The following is a 23,205-nucleotide window of genomic DNA, read 5'->3' on the forward strand; positions in this document are numbered from 1 at the left end:
TTATCATTTCACCTGCAAAGTAACAATTACTGTAAGTGTATTGTATGCTAACTGCTCCATACAGGTTCATTTGTTTAAGCTTCAAACAAGCCTGTGGCTACATATTATAGTGATTCTCTGCTTTACAGATAGGGAATGGAGAGCCCCTCGGATCATGACTGAGTCAGGATTCCCACCAAGGCAATCTGGTTCCATAGTCTGCAACCCTATCTTTTATGCACACTGCTCCGAAATTCCAAAATACATAACAGGAACAAACTGGGAGCAATAAATAAGGCGCACAATTTTAAGTGAATACTGAACTCTAAGTAATCCAAGGGACTGCTAAAAACATATTAGAATCTTATGCACTATAAAAGGAAGTAAATGACTTAGACTGTTAATATGCGGAATTGAGGAATGGAAGGTCAAGATGAAAGGGACAATATACTAATTAGAAAAGCGGTCAGGCTCAGAGTAGCAGCAGCATAAAAGGTTCCTGATCAAGGAACACCTTATGTCATCACTTAAGTCTAGCCCTCAGAGAGAAGCCATGGGTCTTCAATGAAGAGCCAATGTCCTCCACAATGGCCAATATTACTTTCTTATAGCTGATGATTACTGGGTACTTTATAAGACTCTTTTATATACATTATTATGTTTAGTCCCCTTAATGTTTTTATCTAGTGTATGACTATTTCCATTTTACATATTTAAACATAGAGCTCACTTGAAGGTAGAAATCAGGAATTTAAAAACATGGCTTACAGACTCAACCATATTCCATCACTCAGTATCTCTAACTTCCTCATTGCCTATATATTTCTCCCCATGTCATGTTTTTGCATTTGCTTCCAGTGGGGAATATTTCTGGGTTTCTATACTTGATGAGAGAGATATTATTTTCTTCCTCTCTCATTTTTCTTTCTAACACATAGATTTTAAACTGATATTTCATCCTGAGGTCAGAAGTCTTCTCATAGATACCTCTTCTTGGTATGTAGAGGTCTCTGCCTCTCTCAACAGATACATCTTTTGGATAGTGTAAAGAGATGCATGTTGCCTTCCCAGACAGGGTTTCAGAAGGTATCAGCACTATTGAGGAAGGCCATCATGTATAAATATTTTTGTTTTTATATGTGCAGTTTCAGAAATATGATCTGAAGGGACCATGCTCCAGGACTACTGCCCGTCGTTTCCATGGACATAGTAAGTATTGATTAACCATGCTGTCATGTGTGGATTGACAATGGGAGGGGAATTCTCCAATGGGCAGAATGCTTCTTTCCATTAATAGAAATTCCAGTGGGTTCTTTTCATTAACCTTAAAAACACTGACTTTTTCTGTGCTTTCTCCTACTGTTTATAAAAGCCAAAGGGATCATCCGGGAGGTTGAAGAAGGAACATAGAGAACTGAGCCCAATTTAGAGATGTTTTATCTGGTAAAACTAGATAAGTCTGTGTCTCCAGGGAAGAGCAGTCTTCAATGTTACTTGGAGTAGCAGAGATGGGCATTTAGTAGCTGTATCTCTTGATCAATTTTATGCCAACATTGAAGTAATTTTATTAACCCCCATCCCCATTGGCTCCTTAAAACCCAACATCTTCTAATAGGGAATTTATACAATGTCTGGTAGATTACAGCTTTCATTGTGTTAGTGTCCTTATGATAATGTCTTTTTTTTTCAACGTTTATTTATTTTTGGGACAGAGAGAGACAGAGCATGAACGGGGGAGGGGCAGAGAGAGAGGGAGACACAGAATCGGAAACAGGCTCCAGGCTCTGAGCCATCAGCCCAGAGCCTGACGCGAGGCTCGAACTCACGGACCGTGAGATTGTGACCTGGCTGAAGTCAGACGCTTAATCGACTGTGCCACCCAGGTGCCCCAATAATGTCTTTTTAAAACTACACAATACCCTCTCTTGATGGAGACATGGAAAACATTCAGTTCCCATCAAATATACTCAGTGAACCCACTATGGATCAGTTTTAAATATGATGTTAAAATACTCTACAGGTTCCCTTATTCTGGAACTATACCTATTTGCAAGCATGACTCCACATTTTTGTTTATCATTGAAGACCAAAAGGTACTGGTCATGAGAGACATGAGTTGGCGGATCCTACAAGGCAGAGGAAATCTCAGGTTCCCAACCTCCAATAACCTTATGTGTCTCTCCCCAGGTTGTATCTCTGGCACCTGCCTTGGTCAAAGTCCCTGGACTCCAGACATAGGAAAATGTTCAACAGCAGTCAATTCATCCCCAAATATTTCCTGCTGACTGGCCTCCCTGGTCTGGAGGCCTTGCACCCTTGGTTTTTCTTCCCATTCTGTTCCATATACCTGGTGGCCCTTATAGGCAATAGCCCAATCCTGGCAGTGATCAGGAAAAACACCATTCTGCACCAGCCGATGTACCTTTTCCTAGCTATGCTGGCCTTTGCAGAGCTTGGTGTCTCTGCTTCTACACTGCCTACTCTGTTGGGCATCTTCCTTTTTGGTGCCAATGAGATCTGCTTTGAAGCCTGCCTGTTGCAGATGTTCTCCATACATTCATTTTCCATCACGGAGTCAGGAGTTCTGCTGGCCATGTCAGTGGACTGCTTTCTGGCCATCTACAACCCACTGAGGTACACTGCCATTCTGACAGGGCCCCTTACTGCTGGCACTGGTGCTGCACTTGGATTGAAGAGTGTGATGCTCATGTCCCCACTGCCCTTCCTCCTGAAGCGTGTGCCCTTCTGTGGCCACAACGTCCTCTCCCTCTCCTACTGCCTTCACTTAGATCTAATCCAGCTGCCCTGTGGGGATACACGTCCCAACGGCATCCTGGGGCTCTGCATTATTTCCACTTTTGGGCTGGACTCACTGCTCATCATCCTCTCTTATGTGTTGATCCTCTACACTGTGCTGGGCATTACCTCTGGGGAGGCGGAAGGCCCTCAACACATGTGTTTCACATACGTGTGCGGTGCTTGTGTACTACGTGCCCATGATCAGTGTGACTCTGGTGCACCGCTTCAGGAAGCACGCTGCACCTGCTGTCCATCTACTTTGGCCAACGTCTATCTTCTGGTTCCTCCTGTGCTCAACCCCATCATCTACAGTGTTAAGACAAAGCAGATTCACCAGGCACTAATCCAACTCATTCTTCAAAGGAAATAATACAGGAGGTGGGGCCGATGAGATGGTTACCTGCCAGCCAGTCATTTTCATCACCAAAGGTGGTCCAGTGAAGCACAGAGTGCTCCTCACCTTATCAAAGTTAGAAAGCTTGATAAGGCTGCATGTTGATGAATTTGAGAACCCACATTTCATATACAAGATATCATAATGTAAATCAGTATTGTATAGTATTTTGTCGGCTCTTTTGGTTGTGTCAACATAAAATGTACCTACTCTTGGGGTGCCTGGGTGGCTCAGTCAGTTAAGCAACCGACTTTGGCTCAGGTCATAATCTCACGGTTCACAGGTTTGAGCCCTGCCTTGGGCTCTGTGCTGACAGCTCAGAGCCTGGCGCCTGTTTCAGTTTCTGTGTCTCCCTCTATCTCCCTGCCCCTACCCCCACTCATGCTCTATCTCTCTCAAAAATAAACATTAAAAAACATTTTTTTTAAATGTACCTACTCTTAACCCAGAAATTCAAATTCTTAGCACGGCCCTAGTTTTATACTCTGATGCTTTTTTATGAACACAGGATGTGAATGAGAATTTTCATTTCAGCAATGTTTGAGATAAAATAATAAAAGAAAAATGAACTGGCTGTCAATGGGGAAATAGTTAAATGAGTTAGGAGTGGAGTATTCTATGGTTTAGAAAAATGACCCAGGGGACACCTGGGTGGCTCATTTGGTTCAGCATCTGACTTTGGCTCAGGTCATGATCTCATATTCATGGGTTCAAGCCATACATCAGGCTCTGTGCTGACAGGTCAGAGTTTGTGTCTCCCTCTCCTCTGCTTATGCTCTGTCTCTCTCTGTCTCTCAAAAAAAATAAAATAAAACGTAAAAATAAAATTTAAAACAAGATCCAGGTTGATAGGTACTCACAAGGCTTAAGCAAGAGATACTAACACACACACACACACACACACACACACACACACATTTGATAATGCTTTTTATAAAACAATTTAATCATATAAAAATATCACTTAGTGTTTAAATATATGCTAAATTGATAACAGTAATAGCTTATTTTGGAGGGGTCTGTGATGGTGAAGAGAAGAACAAAAAGAATTCTTCCTTTATCTATATTGTTTTTAAAAATTAAGAATAATACATTCATGGGACACCTGGGTGGCTCAATTGGTTAAGTGTCTGACTTAGACTCAGGTCATGATTTCACGGTTCATGGTTTTGAGCCACTCTTCAGGCTCTGTGCTGACAGCTGAAAGCCTGGGCCCCATTTCAGATTCTGTGACTCCCTCTCTCTCTGCTCTTCCCCTGCTCTCTCTCTGTCTCTCTCTCTCTCAAAAGTAAACACACATTTAAAAAAAGAATAATACGTTCAACACTTCATTATAAAAATGTACATAACTATGTATATATACATATATTTAAGTGTATATTTAAGTGTGTGTGTGTATATATATATATATATATATATATATATTTAAGTGTAACCTGTTCAAACCTTGGGGCAATTAGACACAAACTAGGTACTAAGAACAAAATCCTACAATTGAGAATAATCCCAGAAGCAACAGTTTCGTAAATCAGGAGTCTGTACGGTTCTTGAGGAATACTGACTTAATTGACTTTGGGGAGTAACACTAATTCCCTCTGATAAAACCTCACTGGAAGAATCTATTGTACGTGGGCATGTCTCTCTCCCCCTCACAAGACGACTTGTCCCCCATATGAGAATCCCATCATGAATTCTAACTGCACATTTCCTTCTTGTTGTTTGTCTCATACAACACATCACAACTGTAACCAAGTAGTTATCTTTGTACTATTGTAATTTTTTTGATGTCTGGTACATTTTAAGTTCGGTAAGGCAGGACAGTGTCTTTTCATTCACACCATACACTACACACTGTGGTCCCTCTCGTGCCTGGAACATACTAGCTCCTCAATAAATGTTTGCTAAATGAACAAATTAATTATTGAATGAATGAATGAATGAATGAATGAATACAGGTCTACATACATTTCCTTGACCTTTATATTAATATCATCCCTTTTTTTCTATGTGCAAAAACCTCATTTGATGACACTGTATACGCATTAGTCTTTCTCTCTCCTCTGTTTCTGTATCGACTACAATTTTTCTCCCTCTCTTACTTTTTCAGAATCTCTTTCTGAAGTCAGAAGAATATGCTCCTGCAAATATTAAGCCCTTTAACTTCTCAGTAAAACTTTTCTGGTCTTAATGCAAAATTTACTCTTAGTCCCAGTATGTGTACTTAAGTTAAACATTCCTAGTAACATCTGGGAGACTTTGGGGAAAATGCACATGTTTTAATCTTTATCATGTATAGAGAATTTATGGAATATTACTCAGTGATCGAAAAATATGAAATCTTGCCATTTGCAATGACGTGGATGGAGCTACAGTGTATTATGCTAAGCCAGTCAGAGAAAGACAAATACCATGAGATTTCACTCATATATGGAATTGAAGAAACAAAATAGATGAACATATAGGAAAGGGAAACAAAAGAGAGAGGAAAACAAACCATAAAAGTCTCTTTACAGTAGAGACTAAACTGAGGGTTGATGGAGGGATGTGGGTGGGTGTTATCAAAGTTATATCTTGCAATATATTTCACAAATCGACACAACTCTCTAAAGTAGGTTGTTCACAACATACAAGGGATGATGGGTCATGAAAAGAGATTTGAATTCAAGTATATATGTATCTATGGTTTAAAATTCCTCATCCTTACATTTTTTTATGTTTATTTATTTTTGATAGAGAGTGAGAGACAGAACGTGAGCAGGGGAGGGTCAGAGAGAGAGAGGGAGACACAGAACCTGAAGCAGGTTCCAGGCTCCAAGCTGTCAGCACAGAGCCTGACACGGGGTTCAAACCCATGAGCCGTGAGATCATGACCTGAGCTGAAGTTGGATGTTTAATGGACTGAGCCACCCAGGCGCCCCTAAAATTCCTCATCCTTGAACACCTTAGTAATCTGCCTCAAAATGTAATGAAGACTAATTCAGGTTTGAATATGGGTTCCTTTTTTCTTATAGGTTTTATAAAAACTATTTTTACAAGCTTCCATGCATATAGGTTCTTTTTCTCATGAGAATATCTCTATGCTGCTCATAATTGTACTTTTTTTCCCCTTTGTAAATATATCCATTCTGCCTAGTCATCATTCTCTTTCTTCCATCTCTCCCTGCAATAGTGTCGCCCCCTGGGGGACGGAATCTGATGACCGCTCACACTGTGGCTTTTTTCTCGGTCTGACACCCTGGAATCCAGGTTTGGATTTCATGGTGTTAATGTGTTCCTCCCTGCCCAGAATAGGGAGATTCACAGAAGACTAGGAGTAAAAATTGTGTATCCCTTTCCTTTCCACAACCTACAATCTTCCTGTATCACCTTCTACACTGAAGATGTTCTGATTAGTGGCTCATAACTCAGTGATAATTGTATGCCTCTTATTCGTCTCAAGTATCCAGTCATACCTGCCTTGCAAAATATTCTTACCCCAGTGAATGTGCAGAGATCTCACCTGAGCCATTTGTCGAGGTACTGGAAGAGAGCACTCCAGATCTAGAGACTCTTCTGTTTGTTGTACACTGTAAACCTCTTCACCTCATTTGCACTGAACGTGCCCTGTTTAAATTCAAGTTCATGATCCTGAACATTTTGCCACTCACTGAGATCAAGATATTTTCCCAACCTACTATATTACTTTAAGCTTTCCATATTCCTGAAATTGCTTCAGACCTTTTACATATTTGTATTCAACTTTTATTTAAAAATTAATACTCGGGGCACCTGAGTGGCTCAGTCAATTTGGTGTCTGACTTTTGGTTTCAGCTCAGGTCATGATCTCACGGTTCGAGGATTTGAGCACCAAGTGTGCTCTGCACTGATGGTGTGGAGCCTGCTTGGGATTCTCTCTCTCCCCCTCTCTCTGCCCCTCCTCTGCTCATGCTCTCTCTCCCTCAAAATAAACTTAAAAATTAGCACTCATATTAGATATTAAGGATTGGGGAAAATTAGTTGCTAACTGTGACGGAAGCTTTTTCTACATGCTATTCACATTTTCTCTTCCTGGAAAGTAAAAAATAAACTGTCGTGCAAAGATATTTAGGTTATTAAAGAAAGAACATTTTGTGTTTTGTAAGGGTACACAAAACAAGAGAAATGCCTTCTTGTAACACTGATCAGACTCACTATTAAAACTTGCTTGCTCAAATTTAACTACTAGAAAGAGTCTAGGATTTGTTTTTATCTTTGAATCAGGACTGGTTTTAGAAGTGGTCATGGGTGAAGATGTGGAATTGAGCTTTTCTGTTCATCATCCAAGAAGCCAGCGTTCCAAAAAAGCATTGCATATTCTTTTTCTCACTCCAAGACATATCCATAAAACTATTCAGACTGAAACCAGGTGCATTTACTCTGTTACAAAGAGGTAATTATCAGGATGCATTATGTGTCTGCTGAGAATTGAGGGGGACTGCCACTTAAGCTATGCTTAATGTATAATTTAAATTTTTAGTAAATGGAAATTTGTGTTTACCAGGAGCCCTAGAAAACATTTAAATGGTTGCTTTTGTCCTGTTTCTTTATTGTCTGCTTAATTTTCCAGTAAACAGAATTGTGAAATTGTTTTATCTCTAACCCTCTACTTATAAACGTTGTGTTTTTCCCAAGTAGGTACAAGCAGACCTACACCCATCACATTTTAGCAACAAACAGGAGAGTTTGGCCCACATCTGAACATCTGCTTTTTTTTAAATTTATTTTTAAAATTTATTTATTTTGAGAGAGAGATAGAGAGCACGTGAGAATGTGCACCATTGGGTGGGGGGGGGGCGGGCAGAGAGAGAAGGAGAGAGAGAATCCCCAAGCAGGCTCTGCCTGACACAGACCTGACCCCAGGCAGAGTGAGATCATGACCTGAGCCAAAACCAAGACTTAGATGCTTAGCCAACTGAACCACGAAGGTGCCCCAAACACCTGCTTTAAAGAAGATGGGAATGAGCTGTTCTCATCCCTTGTATAATTCTGCTGATGCAGAGGTGGTGGATGGACGGTGCTCACATCTATATGATAACTTTATTGTTTTATTGACCTAGGTTGGAAAGGCAAGTTCCTCTGCTTCTGAGAACAAACTTAAATTTGTGGGCATTTAAGGCATATTTTAGGTCAGAAGAAACACTCATGGAAAATGTCAGCAACTTGTCAAAATAAGTTTCAGGTGTTTTAAGAACCTGAGGGAAATGTATACTAATACAGAGTTCTAGTATATAGTAAGAAAACTTCAGTTCTTCATGTGCAGAAAGAGTCTACTAAACCTGAAACAAATATCACACAGCTAGACATTAACATTGCGGGCTGTTTTTTTTTTTTTATTTGTTTCTGTTTAGGTTTGTTGCCTGCTTGCTTTGATCTATCACACATCAAGCCTATTGGTCCAACCTTATGGAAGGCCTGATTTCCCTTTTTAAGATAAATGAGGTCTCTCGCTGTTGTTCCATTGATGGCATTTTCATTTTCGTCAGAAATAAAACTATAGAAAGATTAAAACAAAAACAAAAAAAATGAAAAGCATTTTCCCTAAAAGCAGCTTATATTTGATAATAGATGATAGATACGTAGATAGATGGATTATAGATAGATGACAGATAGATAGACAGATAGATAGATGGTAGATAGATAATTTTGGCTAACCCAGAAAGAGAATACATGAATGATCATCTTAAAATGCATAAAACATGTATAAAATTGAATTCTACACACACAGCACAAATTCATTTGTAATAGAGTAAATTAAATGTATGTAGTGTGTGTTTACCTATGTGGAGTATTAGGATTTTGCTAGTTTCAATTTATTACGGGAAAACTTTATAGGAAATGTGGAGTTCCAAAAGTATACGATGTCTGATACTCCAATATGCTTAGCCTTATTTGAAATATAAGTTATATAATTCCTGTTTTTTTGATAGCAGAAAATTACAGTCTCCATTTTTTAAAACATAATTCCATTTCGGGATGCCTGGGTGGCTCAGTCCAACTTCAGCTCAGGTCATGATCTCAAGGTTCGTGGGTTCGAGCCCCGTGTCTGGCTTTGTGCTGACAGCTCAGATCCTGAAGTTGCTTCAAATTCTGTGTCTCCCTCTCTCTCTGCCCTCCCTCCCTTCCCAGCACTCTGTCTCTCTTTCTCTCTCTCAAAAATAAATAAACATTAAAAACATTTTTAATTAAAAAAAAACATAACTCCATCACAATGCCTCACCCAAAATATACTCACCTCAGCAAGAGTTTTATATAGAAATTGCTGCAAAAACTGAAAAAAAAATTTGTGGACAAATGTTTCTCATGGAAATGTTGCAAATATTTCCCATTCCATTAGTGGCAAGAATATGAAATGTGTCTTTCTGAGAAAGGTGTGAGGTGTCCTTAGTACAATTTACTTGAGAAAAATAGTAAATAAATACAAACTCTAATTTTCATATATTGCTGAGAGAGAGGGGATCCTTAAAGGTATAATGAGTGTTAAGGGTGCTGGATTTCTAAAGGGAAGTTTGACCAAAGTTCTCCTAGAACTCAATATCAATTTTTTTTGTTTACTTATTCATTTTGAGAAAGAGAGCCAGGCAAGGGCAGAGAGAGAGAGAGAGAGAGAGAGAGAGAATCCCAAGCAGGCTCCACACTGTCAGCACAGAGCCCTACTCAGGGGCTGAGTTCACGAACTGAGATCATGACCTGAGCTGAAACCGAGTCAGACGCTTAACCGACTGAGCCACCCAGAAGCCACTCTAATCTCAATGTATAATGGAAAATGACAATCTCCTTTATACATACATTTTTGCTAAATGTTTGAAACGGGCATTAACATCTGGGGGAAAATACACCAACATCCGAAGTTCAACTCAGTGTCCACAGGTGTCATGCAGTGAACTTCTATCTCAACTTCTCTTCTTCAGTTCCAATGTGTTTAATTCAGTTCTGCTTTGTCTGGTCACCCCACGGCCGTCTCCTGAATCTCTACTAGCCTGTTTTCTGATCTCCCAAACTCCCTCAGTTTCTTGTTCGACACTAGATTTATTTGACTTTAGTAAGGCCATGTCTCACTCAGTCCCTCCATCTTCTCCAAGTCTCTCAGTTCACTGCCGACTTCATATATATCTGCATCTAATCTACCCACATATCAGTGCATTTCCACACTACACAAAACTCTTCTCTCTTGTTAAACCAGCAACACAAAAAGTATATTTTACAAACAACTTTTAAAAGTCCTATAAAAATGGGTCATGGTGGATTTTCAAGCCAAATCTTTTTTTTTTTCTTGTTGGTCAGAAAATTAGCCAATGAACCAGTCATCTACAAATAAATAACCAAAACTCATTATTTCAGCAATTTTAAATCCTCTTTAAACTGGGTCTGGAAATGCCCACTCTCTGCCAGCTCTCTCCAGTCCTCGCAGGCTGGTAAGCCTTATTCACCCCCCTTTTCTGATCAATCTCCTGTTCCCCTGCCCCCAACCCAACCTGAAACCTTTTCTCACAAGAGCTTAACCCCCTGGATTCCGTCATCTCCTTTTATTAAACACTGCTGATGTTTTATGGCTACCATCAACTCTGTGCCCTGCTCCTTACTTGTTATCTGCATGTTTATAAAAATGATAGCTGATGATCATAGTAGATTGATATATTATTTCTCCAGGATACAATTGTCCTATAAAGTGTTATAAAAATAATTGTTACAGTTGTTATAAAAATAGCTAACCCTTTTATAAGGGTGCACTTTTTTTTAAATTTTTTTCAACGTTTATTTATTTTTGGGACAGAGAGAGACGGAGCATGAACAGGGGAGGGGCAGAGAGAGAGGGAGACACAGAATCGGAAACAGGCTCCAGGCTCCGAGCCATCAGCCCAGAGCCCGACGCGCGGCTCGAACTCACGGACCGCGAGATTGTGACCTGGCTGAAGTCGGACGCTTAACCCACTGCGCCACCCAGGCGCCCCAAGGGTGCACTTTTTATAAGCCAGACATTTCTGTACACAAATTACATATATCAATTATTTTATTCATGCAGTAGATTTTTATTATTATTATTATTATTATGTTAATTTAAAATAGGTCCTGACTCTATGACACTGCTTGTTTCCCTTAAGGGTCCCTGGACACTGAGAAAGGGTGACAAAATTACCTGGGCACTTGCTCCTCAGGGAACCAAGTCCCTCTCCATCAGGAAAGATAACTATTAATAGATATTTGAGGATGATCTGAATTTCAATGATCCCTTCTGAAGATTCCTGAGAGAGGAGGCAGAAAGCATGGGCATGCCGACAGTCATTGGTTGCTAAAGTCTCACATTCAATACTCAGAGCCACTCTGAGGTGAGTATTAACATTTCTATTTTTAAAAATAAAGAAAAGAGCTTCATGAAGCTTCAGTAGGTAAAGTTGCCCTGTGCATAGAATTCACCTCCATTTCTGTCCACTCCCAAGGATGTAGTATTTACTGTACCATATTCTCCTCTCTCTGCTAACTTATTGTGTCCTATTACAATGGATTTGGAGTAAAAAAAAAAACCCTTTCCTCCTCAAACCTGAAATATTCTTGTCACATGAATCTGAAACTGAGAGGTATCATTGCCTTTTTAAGATCATTTTGAAAGAGATCCAAGCCTTGCTTGGCTGGGGAGACTTTGGAGGTCGAGGACAAAAAGTATGCAAAGAAGCAAAAGGGATAAAGACAGACACACAGACAGACAGAATGGAAAGAGAAGACTGAAGATAACAGGAGAGTAAAGAACCTGCTTGCAGGTGTCCCTCGAGATTTGTGCCTTCTTATATCAGGTAACCAGGGTGGCATCAACTAGAAATAGGGAGCCATGGGACCAAGGGCACAGTGAGGCCACAGGCATGATAAACAGCTGCTCAACCCTGAGGCAGACCAACTGTGGTCCTTTGAGTAGGTAAGAAAGACATGTTGGGCTTTGGGAGGAGAAGGGAGAACATCTGTTCCCCACAGCTAGTGGGGAACAGAAGTATACTCCAAGTCCCTTAGCCGTGGGGAGTTCTGCCAAGTGTGATCATGTCTTGAGGTCAATGACTTGTCTCTGTATGTCCCTACCTGAAGTTTCAGCTTAGAATTCTGCAGTTTCTTCTAAGCTAATTCTTGCTGAGACACCCGCATCAGACCACGGCAGGTGTACAGGGATCCTATGTGCAGATAGGCTATGGGTTTTTCTTGTTTCATTTTTCCCTTTCATATTTTCATGAAAGTACAATTTATGAAAACAAGCAATGATTTTAACATCCTAGGCACATCCACGGTTTCCTTCTCTCTGTGTTTTCTCTTATTCCTAGTTAAAGTACAGTCCTGTGCACCTGCCACCACAGTCACGGTTTCCCACATCACATCCCCTCAACCCTTCCAGTTAGCGCAGGAAAATTCTAATTCCTCAGGTCTCAGCTGAAACATCACTTCCTAAGAAAAGCTTTTCCCTGATTTTTATAATAAGTTAGATTTTTCCCTCTAGGTCCCTCCCACTGTATCCTGAACTCCTCCCCCCCCCCCCAACCTTTCTTTCTTTTTCTTTTTTCGTAGCACTTTCTTTTTCTTTTTTCATAGATTAGAGAGGGGGCTTTGGGTATGTGATGACTGAGCCTGCATATATGTGGGGGAGGATGAGTTCTTTGACCCGTGGTTGAAAGGTGCAGAGATTTTCAGAGTAGGACCAGGACTCTGTGTCTCCGGGATCCTGTGTGGTGCTCAGCATGAAGGAGAGCTGGTTGCTTACACGTGCGTATCCTCTCTGCAGTCTGCTGAGAAGTGGAAGGGGTAAGCTAAATAGTAGTTTCTGACAACAACTGGGAAGGCTTTTTCTTTGTTAATAACAATGGAATTGGTACAATTGGGAATGAAGATAAAACCTGGAACCAAGATAGAGACGATAGAGTGCATCCAGAAAGGGCTCTTTAAATGGAAGACTTGGTTGCATTATGTGTGGAGACTCAAGCCTATAAAGGCTGAATGCCATAATTCTTCCATTTATTCTGCTTTTTGATTCAGAAGAGCTGCTTTGCCATTTCTTATTTAAAAATGTTTTAATGTTTTTTAGTTAATTTTTGAGGGAGAAAGAGAGAGAGAAGGAATGCGGGGGGTGGGGGGGAGGTGCAGAGAGAGAGGGAGACACAGAATCTGAAGCAGGCTCCAGCCTCTGAGCTGTCAGTACAGAGCCAGATGCGGAGCTCGAACCCACGAACTGTGAGCTCATGACCTCAGCCAAAGTCAGATGCTTAACAGACTAAGCCACCCAGGAGCCCCTGCCATTTCTTAATTTAAAAACTTGTTCTAAATCCAGTTGTCTAATGGGATCTATATGAAGTTGGCTATGTCTGTGTGTGCTTGTCCCAAAGAATACTGTATAACTGGTGTGTTTGTAATAGCTAACCACCTTTGTAAGCTAATGATATTAGTTTAATAAGTCACTCATTTATATCTTAATTTTTAGTCATGTCGCTTCTTGACTGGGTATCACCTCAGCCTGCAGAGAAGGACTAAAGAATAACCAGCATGTAAGAGTGAGGTCCCTCTAAGTTCAGCAATGGCTGAGTAGAGAATTCTCATCAGGAAAGATGCAAACAAGATTTCAGCAAGTGTGGAAATATGTGCAAATGCAAGTATGTGAGCAAGTGTGTGTGTGTGTGTGTGTGTGTGTGTGTGTGTGCATTATGCATAGGGGTGAGTGGGGGGTAAATTAATTTAAAATACTTCCAGAGGTCCTTCCTGCCCTGTCAGTCCAGGATTCTACTGTGATTCCTGTGCCATCCCAGATGATGTTGACCTTAAAATGTACCCAGTTTAGGGAAGTGGTTTTCTCCTTCCCTCTGCTGCCTTCCTTCCCTGCCCAGAGGAACCTTCCTTGAAAGTCTCTTTAGGTTCCCTGGGTTGTTGTTGCAGTGGAATCATGGGTGTGTCTGAGCCAGAAAGAAGGTCCAAAGGATCAGGTAGGTCATCTTCTAGAACTGTGAGTCAAGAGATTATTTCTATCATCGTGACAGAATTATTTCCATCTGTATATCATCATGACAGACTATTTTCATGAGCTTTAAAGTCTGTATACAAATCCATCAGCCTTTGTTCTTGCCTCATTCTGACCTTTACACATCATCCTTTAAGTTGCTTCCTAGTCATTTTAAAGCACAGAACATCTAAACCCAGTGTGGATCCAGATTCTATTCTTTTTTAGTTAATTTTCGAATCATTTGCTCCAGGCTGTGGTCACTGCCACTTCTTAGCCTTGCTTTGAACCTCGATCACTCATGTATCTATATTCATTCAACAGGCATTTCTGGGTGTTTTTATTTACTGTGCTTTTTGCCTTATATCCATATTTATCAAAAATATCTTTGTTCACCACTTCCTGACATTAGTCCACCCCTTACCCTGAGATTGCCTCCATACACATGCTTGTCTCCCTAGCAGCAGGGTCAGGCATCTCCACACCAAGACAAGAGAGTCGTTTCTCCTTTAGCAGACCCAAAAGGAAGTACAATTTAGAGGGATAATTTTCTATCAGCCTCGAGTTTTTCTCTGATGGAGACTGTAACCCCTTTAATACTGGGAATTTTCTGACGGTGGTCATCTGTCAATTTTCAGGAAGGAGATCATTGGCAACCTAAATCTGTGAGCTTTGTTTTCTTCTTCCCTTCCCTCAGTGTCCAGGGGTCTTTCTCCATTATAATGTGACCTCACTTGCTTTTTTCTAATTTTTAAGGTAGCACTGATCCCACAGGATGAGATCTCAACATGAAGAACTCTAATAGCTCTTTGGAGTTCTTACCTACAACGTTCATTCTGATTGGCATCCCAGGGCTGGAGGCAGAGCACCTCTGGATATCCATCCCCTTCTGCCTGATGTACATTATCATCTTCCTTGGGAATGGCACCATCCTTCATGTCACCAGAACAGACACTGCCCTACACCAGCCCATGTACCTCCTTCTTGCCATGTTGGCACTGGCTGAGGTTGGTGTCTCTGCATCTACTCTGCCTACGGTGCTAGGCATCTTCCTTTTTGGCATCACTGAGATTAGTTTTGATGTATGCCTTTTTCAGATGTTTTTCATCCATTCGTTCTCCATTATGGAGTCAGCTGTGTTGCTGGCCATGTCTGTGGACCGATTTGTGGCCATCTATAGCCCACTGCGCTATACAGCCATTCTAACCCTGCCCCGTATCTTTGGCACAGGAGCTGTCATGGGGCTGAAAAGCATTATGCTCATGGCCCCATTGCCCATGCTGTTAAGGCTCCTGCCCTTCTGTGGCCACAACGTCCTCTCCCATTCCTATTGCCTCCACCCCAACCTTATCCATCTACCTTGCGGGGACATTTCTATCAACAATATCTATGGGCTTTTCATTGTTACCTCCACTTTTGGGCTGGATTCACTGCTTATTGTCATCTCCTATGGGCTCATACTCCACACTGTAATGAGTATCACCACTGGGGAGGGGCGGAGGAAGGCACTCAACACATGTGGCTCACATATCTGTGCTGTGCTCGCTTACTATGTGCCTATGATTGGCTTATCTATGGTGCACCGCTTTGGACACCACGTGTCCCCTTTGCTGCATGCTATGATAGCCAATGCTTATCTCTTCTTCCCACCTGTTGTCAACCCCATTGTCTACAGCATTAAGACCAAGGAGATCCATCGTGGCATTGTCCGAATGTTCTCAGAGAAAAGAGCCAGAGTTTAGACAAAGGACAAAGTAGGAGGGGACTTTTTTCTATAATCCGGGGTGGTCCCAGCTTGCATGTTATGCAAATGGTGTTACCTTAAAATACGTTATCTAACAGAAGTTCTACATAATCTAGCAATAAACTGGAGTATCCGTGGGGGTGGACTATGTGTGACAGAACAGTACAAAGGATTGATGTTATTTTTTAAATGTTGTGTTACATGAGGTTTTCCATTACCTTGCCTAGCTGGAGCAGGAATGCAGGAAGGATTGCTAATGAAAGCATGACTCTCCCCACAAGGGAAAGGTAATCAGGAGATGGAAGGTGTCCTGGGAAATCTATTGAGATCTCTGTTCTAGGGAATGAGGATATGAAATGGATTGCATTCTCTTGAGTTGTTCGTACTTGATCTTGACAGCAGGAGGCTACATTAACTAGCTTAAAGGAGGCTTCCAGTACTGGCTCTGACTGGTATTTGATCAACCTCACCAAGGCTCCCAGTTAAGAGTGACAAAGATTGCGAATCCTGTTCATTATGTAAAATTCTGAAGATCTGCACCCAGGATGCAGAATCTTTTAAAAAGGCAAGCATCCCCTTCATGTACATTAATTTTTTTGTCTGGTTGATTATTTCTTTGCAGACATTTGAAATAATGTAGAAATTTCACACCTATATTTTTAGGAAAAGGAACTAAGACTTTTGAGATGCAAATGTATACTTTATTATTTTAATCATTTCCCATAACAACCCTATGAGATATTATTAATGTAATTTTTTTCACGTGAAAAACTGCTGCTTAGTTACAGTGAGCATCTTGCTCAAACCTATGCATCCAAGAGCTAGCAGTGGAACCCAGTTAGGTTAAACTCCAGAGTGTAAGCTATTAAGCCCATAAATCATACCGTCAAGTAAGCAAGAACTGTGTCTCCTCAGACCTTCCTAGTAGTCAGTCAAATAACAATTACTGAGCACATGCAATGGATCAAACACAAATCTAAGCCTTAGAGATAAAGTGGTGACAAAAAAAAAAGACATTTCCCTTTCTTCATGGTGCTTAGAAATAATTTTTTTTCTACTTCTGTCTCTGCTCTTCTTTGTAATTTCTGGAACTATGTTTAGAATCAATTAAAAAATAGACCTCAAATACTCCCACATTCAAATAAAGCTTTTGAATATGAATTTTAAAAATTTTATGCCAGTACCATACTGTCTTGATCACTACAGCCTTTTAATATAACTTGAAGTCTGGAATTGTGATGGCTCTACTATTGTTTTTCTTTTTCAAGGTTTCTTTGGCCATTTGGGGTCTTTTGTGGTTTCATACAAATGTTAGGATTATTTGTTACTAGTTCCATGAAAAATTCTGTTGGTATTTCAATAGGGATCACATTAAATACATAGATTGCTTTTGGTAGTATGGATATTTTAACAATATTCTTCTTCCAATCCATCAGCATGGAATGTCTTTCCATGTCTTTGTGGCATTTTCAATTTCTTTAGTCAGTATTTTATAGTTTTCAGAGTACAGGTCTTTCACCTCTATGGTTAAGTATTCCCAGGTATTTTATTATTTTTGGTGCAATTGTAAGTGGGATTGCTTTCTTAATTTTTCTTTATGCTGATTTATTATTTGTGTATAGAAATGCAGTAGATTTCTGTACATTGATTTTGTATCCTATGGCCTTACTGAATTCATTTATCACTTCTAGTAGTTTTTTGGTGGGGTCTTTAGGGTTTTCTATATATAGTATTGTGTCATCTGCAAATAGTGTAAGTTTTACTTCTTCTTTACCAATATGGATGGCTTATATGCCTTTTTCTTGTCTGGTTACTATTGCTAAGATGTCGAGAAAAAGGAACCCTTGTGCACTGTTGGAGGAAATGCAAACTGGTGCAGCCACAGTGGAAGACGGTATGGAGGTTGTCAAAAATTATGGGGCACCTGCATGGCTCAGTCAGTTAAGCATCTGACTTGATTTTGGCTCAGGCCATGATATCACAGTCGTGAGATCAAACCTCATGTCCAACTCTACGCTGAGCATAGAGCCTGCTTGGTATTCTCCCTCTCCCTCTCTCTGTGTCCCTACCCAGCTCACGCATGCATGCATATGCTCTCTCTCTCTCTCTCTCTCTCGCTCTCTCAAGATAAATAAATAAGCATTAAAAAAGAACTGCCCTATGATCCAGGAATTCCACTACTGGGTATTTATCCAGAGAATACAAAAACACCAAACTGAAGGGCTATATGCACCCTTATATTTATTGCAACATTATTTGCAATAGCCAACTTATGAAAGAGGCCTAAGTGTTCATCAATAAATGAATGGATAAAGAAGATATGATACACACACACACACACACACACACACAGAATGGTATGTTATTCAGCCATAAAAAGAATGGTATCTTGCCATTTACAAAAACATGGATAGACAGTATAGACAGTATAACACTAAGTGAAATAAGCCAGTCAGAGAAAGGCAAATACCATATGATTTCATTCATATGTGGAATTTAAGAAACAAACAAAGGGGAAAAAAGGAGACCAACCATCAAACAGACTCTTAATAATAGAGAACAAACTGATGGTTACCAGAGGGGAGATGGGGGTGGGTGGGTAAAATAGGTGAAGAGGATTAAGGAATGCATTTGTCATGATGAGTGCTGAGTAATATATATAATTGATGAATCACTATATTGTACACCTGGAACTAATGCAACACTGTATGTTAATTACATTGGGTAATAAATAAATAAATAAATAAATAAATTTCAATGGTTTGCTTGCACTGAATTGCAGTGGTACCAAAACAGCCAAAGATTTTTTTGCAAAAGTTAATTCTGTGACTCTAACTCCAGGTTTCCAGACACTATGTTTCTATAGATTCTGACCTCAAGGTCGTAAGTTGCCTATAACTATGCCCTAGATTCATAGCCCACTGATGGGTGATTGAACTCTGCAGACAACTGTGACAGAACTATCAAGAGAAACCAAGCAGCAAACCCACAGGAAACGCCATCCCATAGATTACTAAAGAAGTGAGACAGTGGCAGTTCCCTGAGAGAAGAGGAGAAGGGATATCTTTAGAGTGTCTGAGGAAAGATATCCTATAGCTGGAAAGGCACAAGAAGGAATGATGAGGTCAAGTTGTCAGATGGCTTGACATAAAATGAGAATCTTAGGTCTCACTTTCATTCTCTTTATGGGATGGCATGGTGAACCCTCAGACTTCTTAAATATGATCACTCCTATACTTAAGGCTATCAAAGACAGTAAGATTCTAAATGTAGATAGAGTTTTTCAGATCAAGGATAATTTAATGGATACTTTTCAGAAAGCTCCATCCTACAAAGGACTAGATATATAATGCCCCATTTCTAGCTCTTTTCTTTCCAGTCTTTTTCACTCATTTTCCTGTGGTCCAGTCTCAGGGACAACCTGAGGATCAGACAAGATCCTAGAAAATCACACAGTGAAGGGTCTAGAAGTCTCTGGGTGTCTATGCAGTTGAAAAATAAGCAGAGTCTAATAGGGAAGCATCAAATTTGGCTGTATCCTATTCTGAAATTATATTCACTATTCTAACTTAAAATTTAGACCTTTGGAAACCACCTTAATTCTTGATTTTGCAAACCAGACAAAATAATGTCATGTCATTATATTAAGCTAGACATGAAGCTAAATTATGAATCGGAACCCTTGAGAAAATTTCATGACATGTTATGGGCATTTCCACATTCATCAAGTACATGTTAATTTGTTTCGGATTAATCCTTCTGCCAAGAACAGTTATAAAAGTTAGAGAAATATTTTGTAAGTGGCTTCAGAGAGTATCCAATGCAACGATATGTAAAAGCCAAGATTCCAAAGACAAAAGGAGCATAGAGAAGTGAGCCTGATTTGATGCCATTCTCTCCCTTAAGAAATTTGCCAATTCAAAAGTGATAGCTGATAAAACCAGATGAGCTTATAGCAATCACGAAGGGGTGGAATGCAGAGGGACAAAAATTGGAACACAAGGATCCCCATGGATGAAAGGGACTGGTAAATACCTGAGGATTTATTTTGATTCCAAAATGTTATACCTTGGAGTAAGGGAAAATTAGAAATAGACTAGCCTGGGGAGCCTCAGTGGCTCAGTTCATTAAGCATCCAACTCTTGGTTTGGGCTCAGGTCACATGGTCATGGGATCAAGCCCCACATTATGGTCCACGCTGATCATGGAGCTTGCTTAAGATTCTCTCCTCTCTCTCTCTCTCTCTCTCTCTCTCTCTCTCTCTCTCTCAATTTCTCTTTCTCTGCTTTCTCCCCTGTTCACACATACTTTCTCTTTCTCTCGAAATAAATAAACATTTTTTTAAAAAAGAAATATACTAGCCTAACATAGGTTTTTAAAGTCAACTCACACTTAATTTTACTATTCTATAAGAATTAAGGTGACCAACCAACCCAATTTTTCCAGGACTTTCCTGGCTTTATCTTAGAAAGTACCACATTCTGGAAAACCCCTCAGCCAAAAACTGGTATGGTTGATCACTCAAATCAAAACTAAAAATAAATATTCTCTCCAGGAAGATATTAACCAGCATCTTGAATTATGCTCACAATTTGATGGTGTTCACTAAAATTTAACCAGGAATTAAAAATATGATATTGAACAAAAGTCAACAGGAAAAAAAAAGATAAAAAGCAAAAGGATTATATCCACAGATGATCCAGCTTTGGGAATCAGCATACACAAACATTTAAATAATTTTTATTACTGGGGTGCCTTGGTGGCTCAGTCAGCTAAGTGTCTGACTCTTGATTTCAACTCAGGTCATTGATCTCACAGTTTGTGAGTTTGAGCCCAACCAGGCTTTACACCAATAGTGCTCTCTCTCTCTCCCTCTCTCTCTTTCTCTCTCAAAATAAATAAACAAACAAACATTTAAATGATTTTGATTACTATAGCCTACAATTCACATTGCAAAATATAGAATTTAAGCAACAAATTGGAAACTATTAAAAATAAAATGAAATACTAAAATATAACTGACATTAAAGACTGAATGGATGGATTTAATCATGTTAGACACAATTGGAATAAAGAACCAAAATAGGAGGAAAGTAATTCAGATCATATCCAGACTATAGACAATGTTGAGTATCTGGAGCATGAAAGGATAAAGTATAACAAAATAGATAAAAACCTTAAAACACATATGGTATTTGCTAGAAAGCTCAAGTACACAAGGAATTGGAGCCCTAGAAGGAGAGTATCCTGGGGAAAAAGCAATATTAGGATATAATAATATACATATTTTCCAAAACTTACATAAAACATGAGCAAAAAATTCAAGAAACACAATAAACTACAAGGAAGAAAAGTACAAAACAACCAATATACCCCTAGCCACTTCAAATTCATACAGTGGAAAAATGAAAATGAAAGAGAACATGTTAAAATTAAAACAAAGAGAAAAAGCATTGCAAATCAATCTGTCCATTTTTCAATAAAAACAATTAACATCTTCAGGGGGAGGAGTCAACATGGCAGAGGAGTAGGGATACCAGAATTTCCCTCCTCCCTCAAACTCGGCAGTAATGAGATCGGAACACTTGGAATTCCAGGAATCCAGGATACAGTCTAACAGAAACCTCTCTAGGCGCCTACAGAGACAGCTTGGCGGTTCAGAGGTGCGTGCCTAGGGATTGGGAGAGATAAAGCAGGTGGCGGTGTAGGCACGGAAGTGTGTGGGGGGGGTACCCCTTAGGGAAGAAACGAAAGAGAGGCTGTAGAAGTGTGGGATCATATTTGGATAAGAGAAAAACCTCTCCAGACCACAGTCTGGAAGACGAAGAATACAAAGAGAGACAGTTTCTACTTTGCAAATAGCCTTAGGAATGAAGATCAGAGATTTCAGGGTGGCTGAACTATCTCCAGACCGGAGACCGATGCATGTGGGTGCACCTCGTGGGGAGGAGAGCCAACCCCGGACTGGGTAACACTCTCACAGGTGCACTTGAGAGAAAGCCGTCCCCTCCATAAAGTACCATGAGAAGAGGGTTTACCAATGCTCCAAGAACAAAAGACCCTGCAGGTGCCAGGCAGAGGCCCTTTGTTGGCTGGGTGGAGTGGTGCTATTTCGGTCCACAGTGTGGGATCCTCTCACACATGGGATTTTGAATCCCAGGGAGACTGTGGAGTGGGACAAACCAGCCCACCAGCGCCCACACTGCTCTGGGAAGGCTGCTTGAACAGCATGGTTTGGGACACTTTGAGGGGGAGAGATTGAGGGGGGGAAGGTCACCCTTTTCCTCCCCAACATCAGCACGGTGGGGCTTCAGGGAACTGGACAGCGACCTACCAGGGGAGGCAGACCACTTACGCCAAACCTGGCCCTCAGAGACTAGTAACTGCTCATCTACTGGGGTGAGATTGACACTCACACAACCGGTCATTCGCTCTCCACCAACCAACACAGCTACTGTCTCCAAGGCACCAACAGACCACTGTTCTCAGGTTTTCCATGTTAGTCTGTTTTTTTAATTTTATTTTTGTTGTTGTTTTTCTTTTTTTTCTGTTTCTTTTTTAATTGCTATTATTTTTTCTTTTATTTTATTTCCTCCTCTTCTCTTTTCTCTTCCTTATCTTTCTACTCTCCTACTTTTTTCTTCCCCCCATGGAGTCAACCTTACAGTTTCATGATGAATTAAGACAAGCTGTAAATGAGGTGAAAAATAAACTAGATGCAGTGACAGCAAGGATGGGCGAAACAGAGGAGAGAATAGGTGAAACAGAAGATAAAATTATGGAAAATGACGAAAAGAAAGGAAATTACTAGACCAAGAGGGAAGAATCAGAGACCTAAGTGATTCAATGAAATTAAATAATATTCGTATCTTAGGATTTCCAGAAGAGAGAAAGAAAGGGTTATTTGAACAAATTATATGGGACAACTTCCCTAATCTGGGGAAGCAAACAGGACCCCTTCAGAATAAAGAAAAATAGATCAACGCCACAACATATCATAGTGAATCTGGCAAAATACAAAGATAAAGAAAGAATTCTGAAAGCAGCTAGGGACAAATGGGCCTTGTCCTACAAGGGTAGACACATAAGGGTAGTAGCAAACCTGTCCACTGAAACTTGGCAGGCCAGAAGCCAGTGGCAGGAAATATTCAATGTTCTGAATAGGAAAACTATGCAGCTAAGAAACTTTTATCCAGCAAGGCCATCAGTTAGAATAGAAGGAGAGGTAAAGGCTTTCCCAGACAAACAAAAACTAGAGTTCATGACCCCTAACCAGATCTGGAGGAGATCCTAAAGGGGGACTCTGTGAGTGGA

General features: G+C 40.2%; 1 protein-coding gene and 1 pseudogene across 1 annotated transcript; both read left to right on the forward strand.

Annotated features, from left to right (window-relative positions):
- The first annotated feature begins 2,221 nt into the window (after nt 1-2,221).
- On the forward strand, nt 2,222-3,148 carry LOC125176022 (olfactory receptor 51I2-like; annotated as a pseudogene).
- Nucleotides 3,149-14,935: 11,787 nt separating this feature from the next.
- Nucleotides 14,936-15,889, forward strand: LOC125147120 (olfactory receptor 51J1-like). The gene has a single exon (XM_047824129.1). It carries the CDS (start codon nt 14,936-14,938, stop codon nt 15,887-15,889), a length of 954 nt encoding a protein of 317 aa, XP_047680085.1.
- The last annotated feature ends 7,316 nt before the right edge of the window (nt 15,890-23,205 follow it).

The sequence above is a fragment of the Prionailurus viverrinus genome, chromosome D1 (genome assembly GCF_022837055.1).
Source record: "Prionailurus viverrinus isolate Anna chromosome D1, UM_Priviv_1.0, whole genome shotgun sequence".
In the NCBI taxonomy this organism is placed as follows: domain Eukaryota; kingdom Metazoa; phylum Chordata; class Mammalia; order Carnivora; family Felidae; genus Prionailurus; species Prionailurus viverrinus.

Bases quoted from the DNA above. Each gene is read 5' to 3' on its own strand.
- LOC125147120 (XM_047824129.1), top strand. From the start codon at position 14,936: ATGAAGAACTCTAATAGCTCTTTGGAGTTCTTACCTACAACGTTCATT.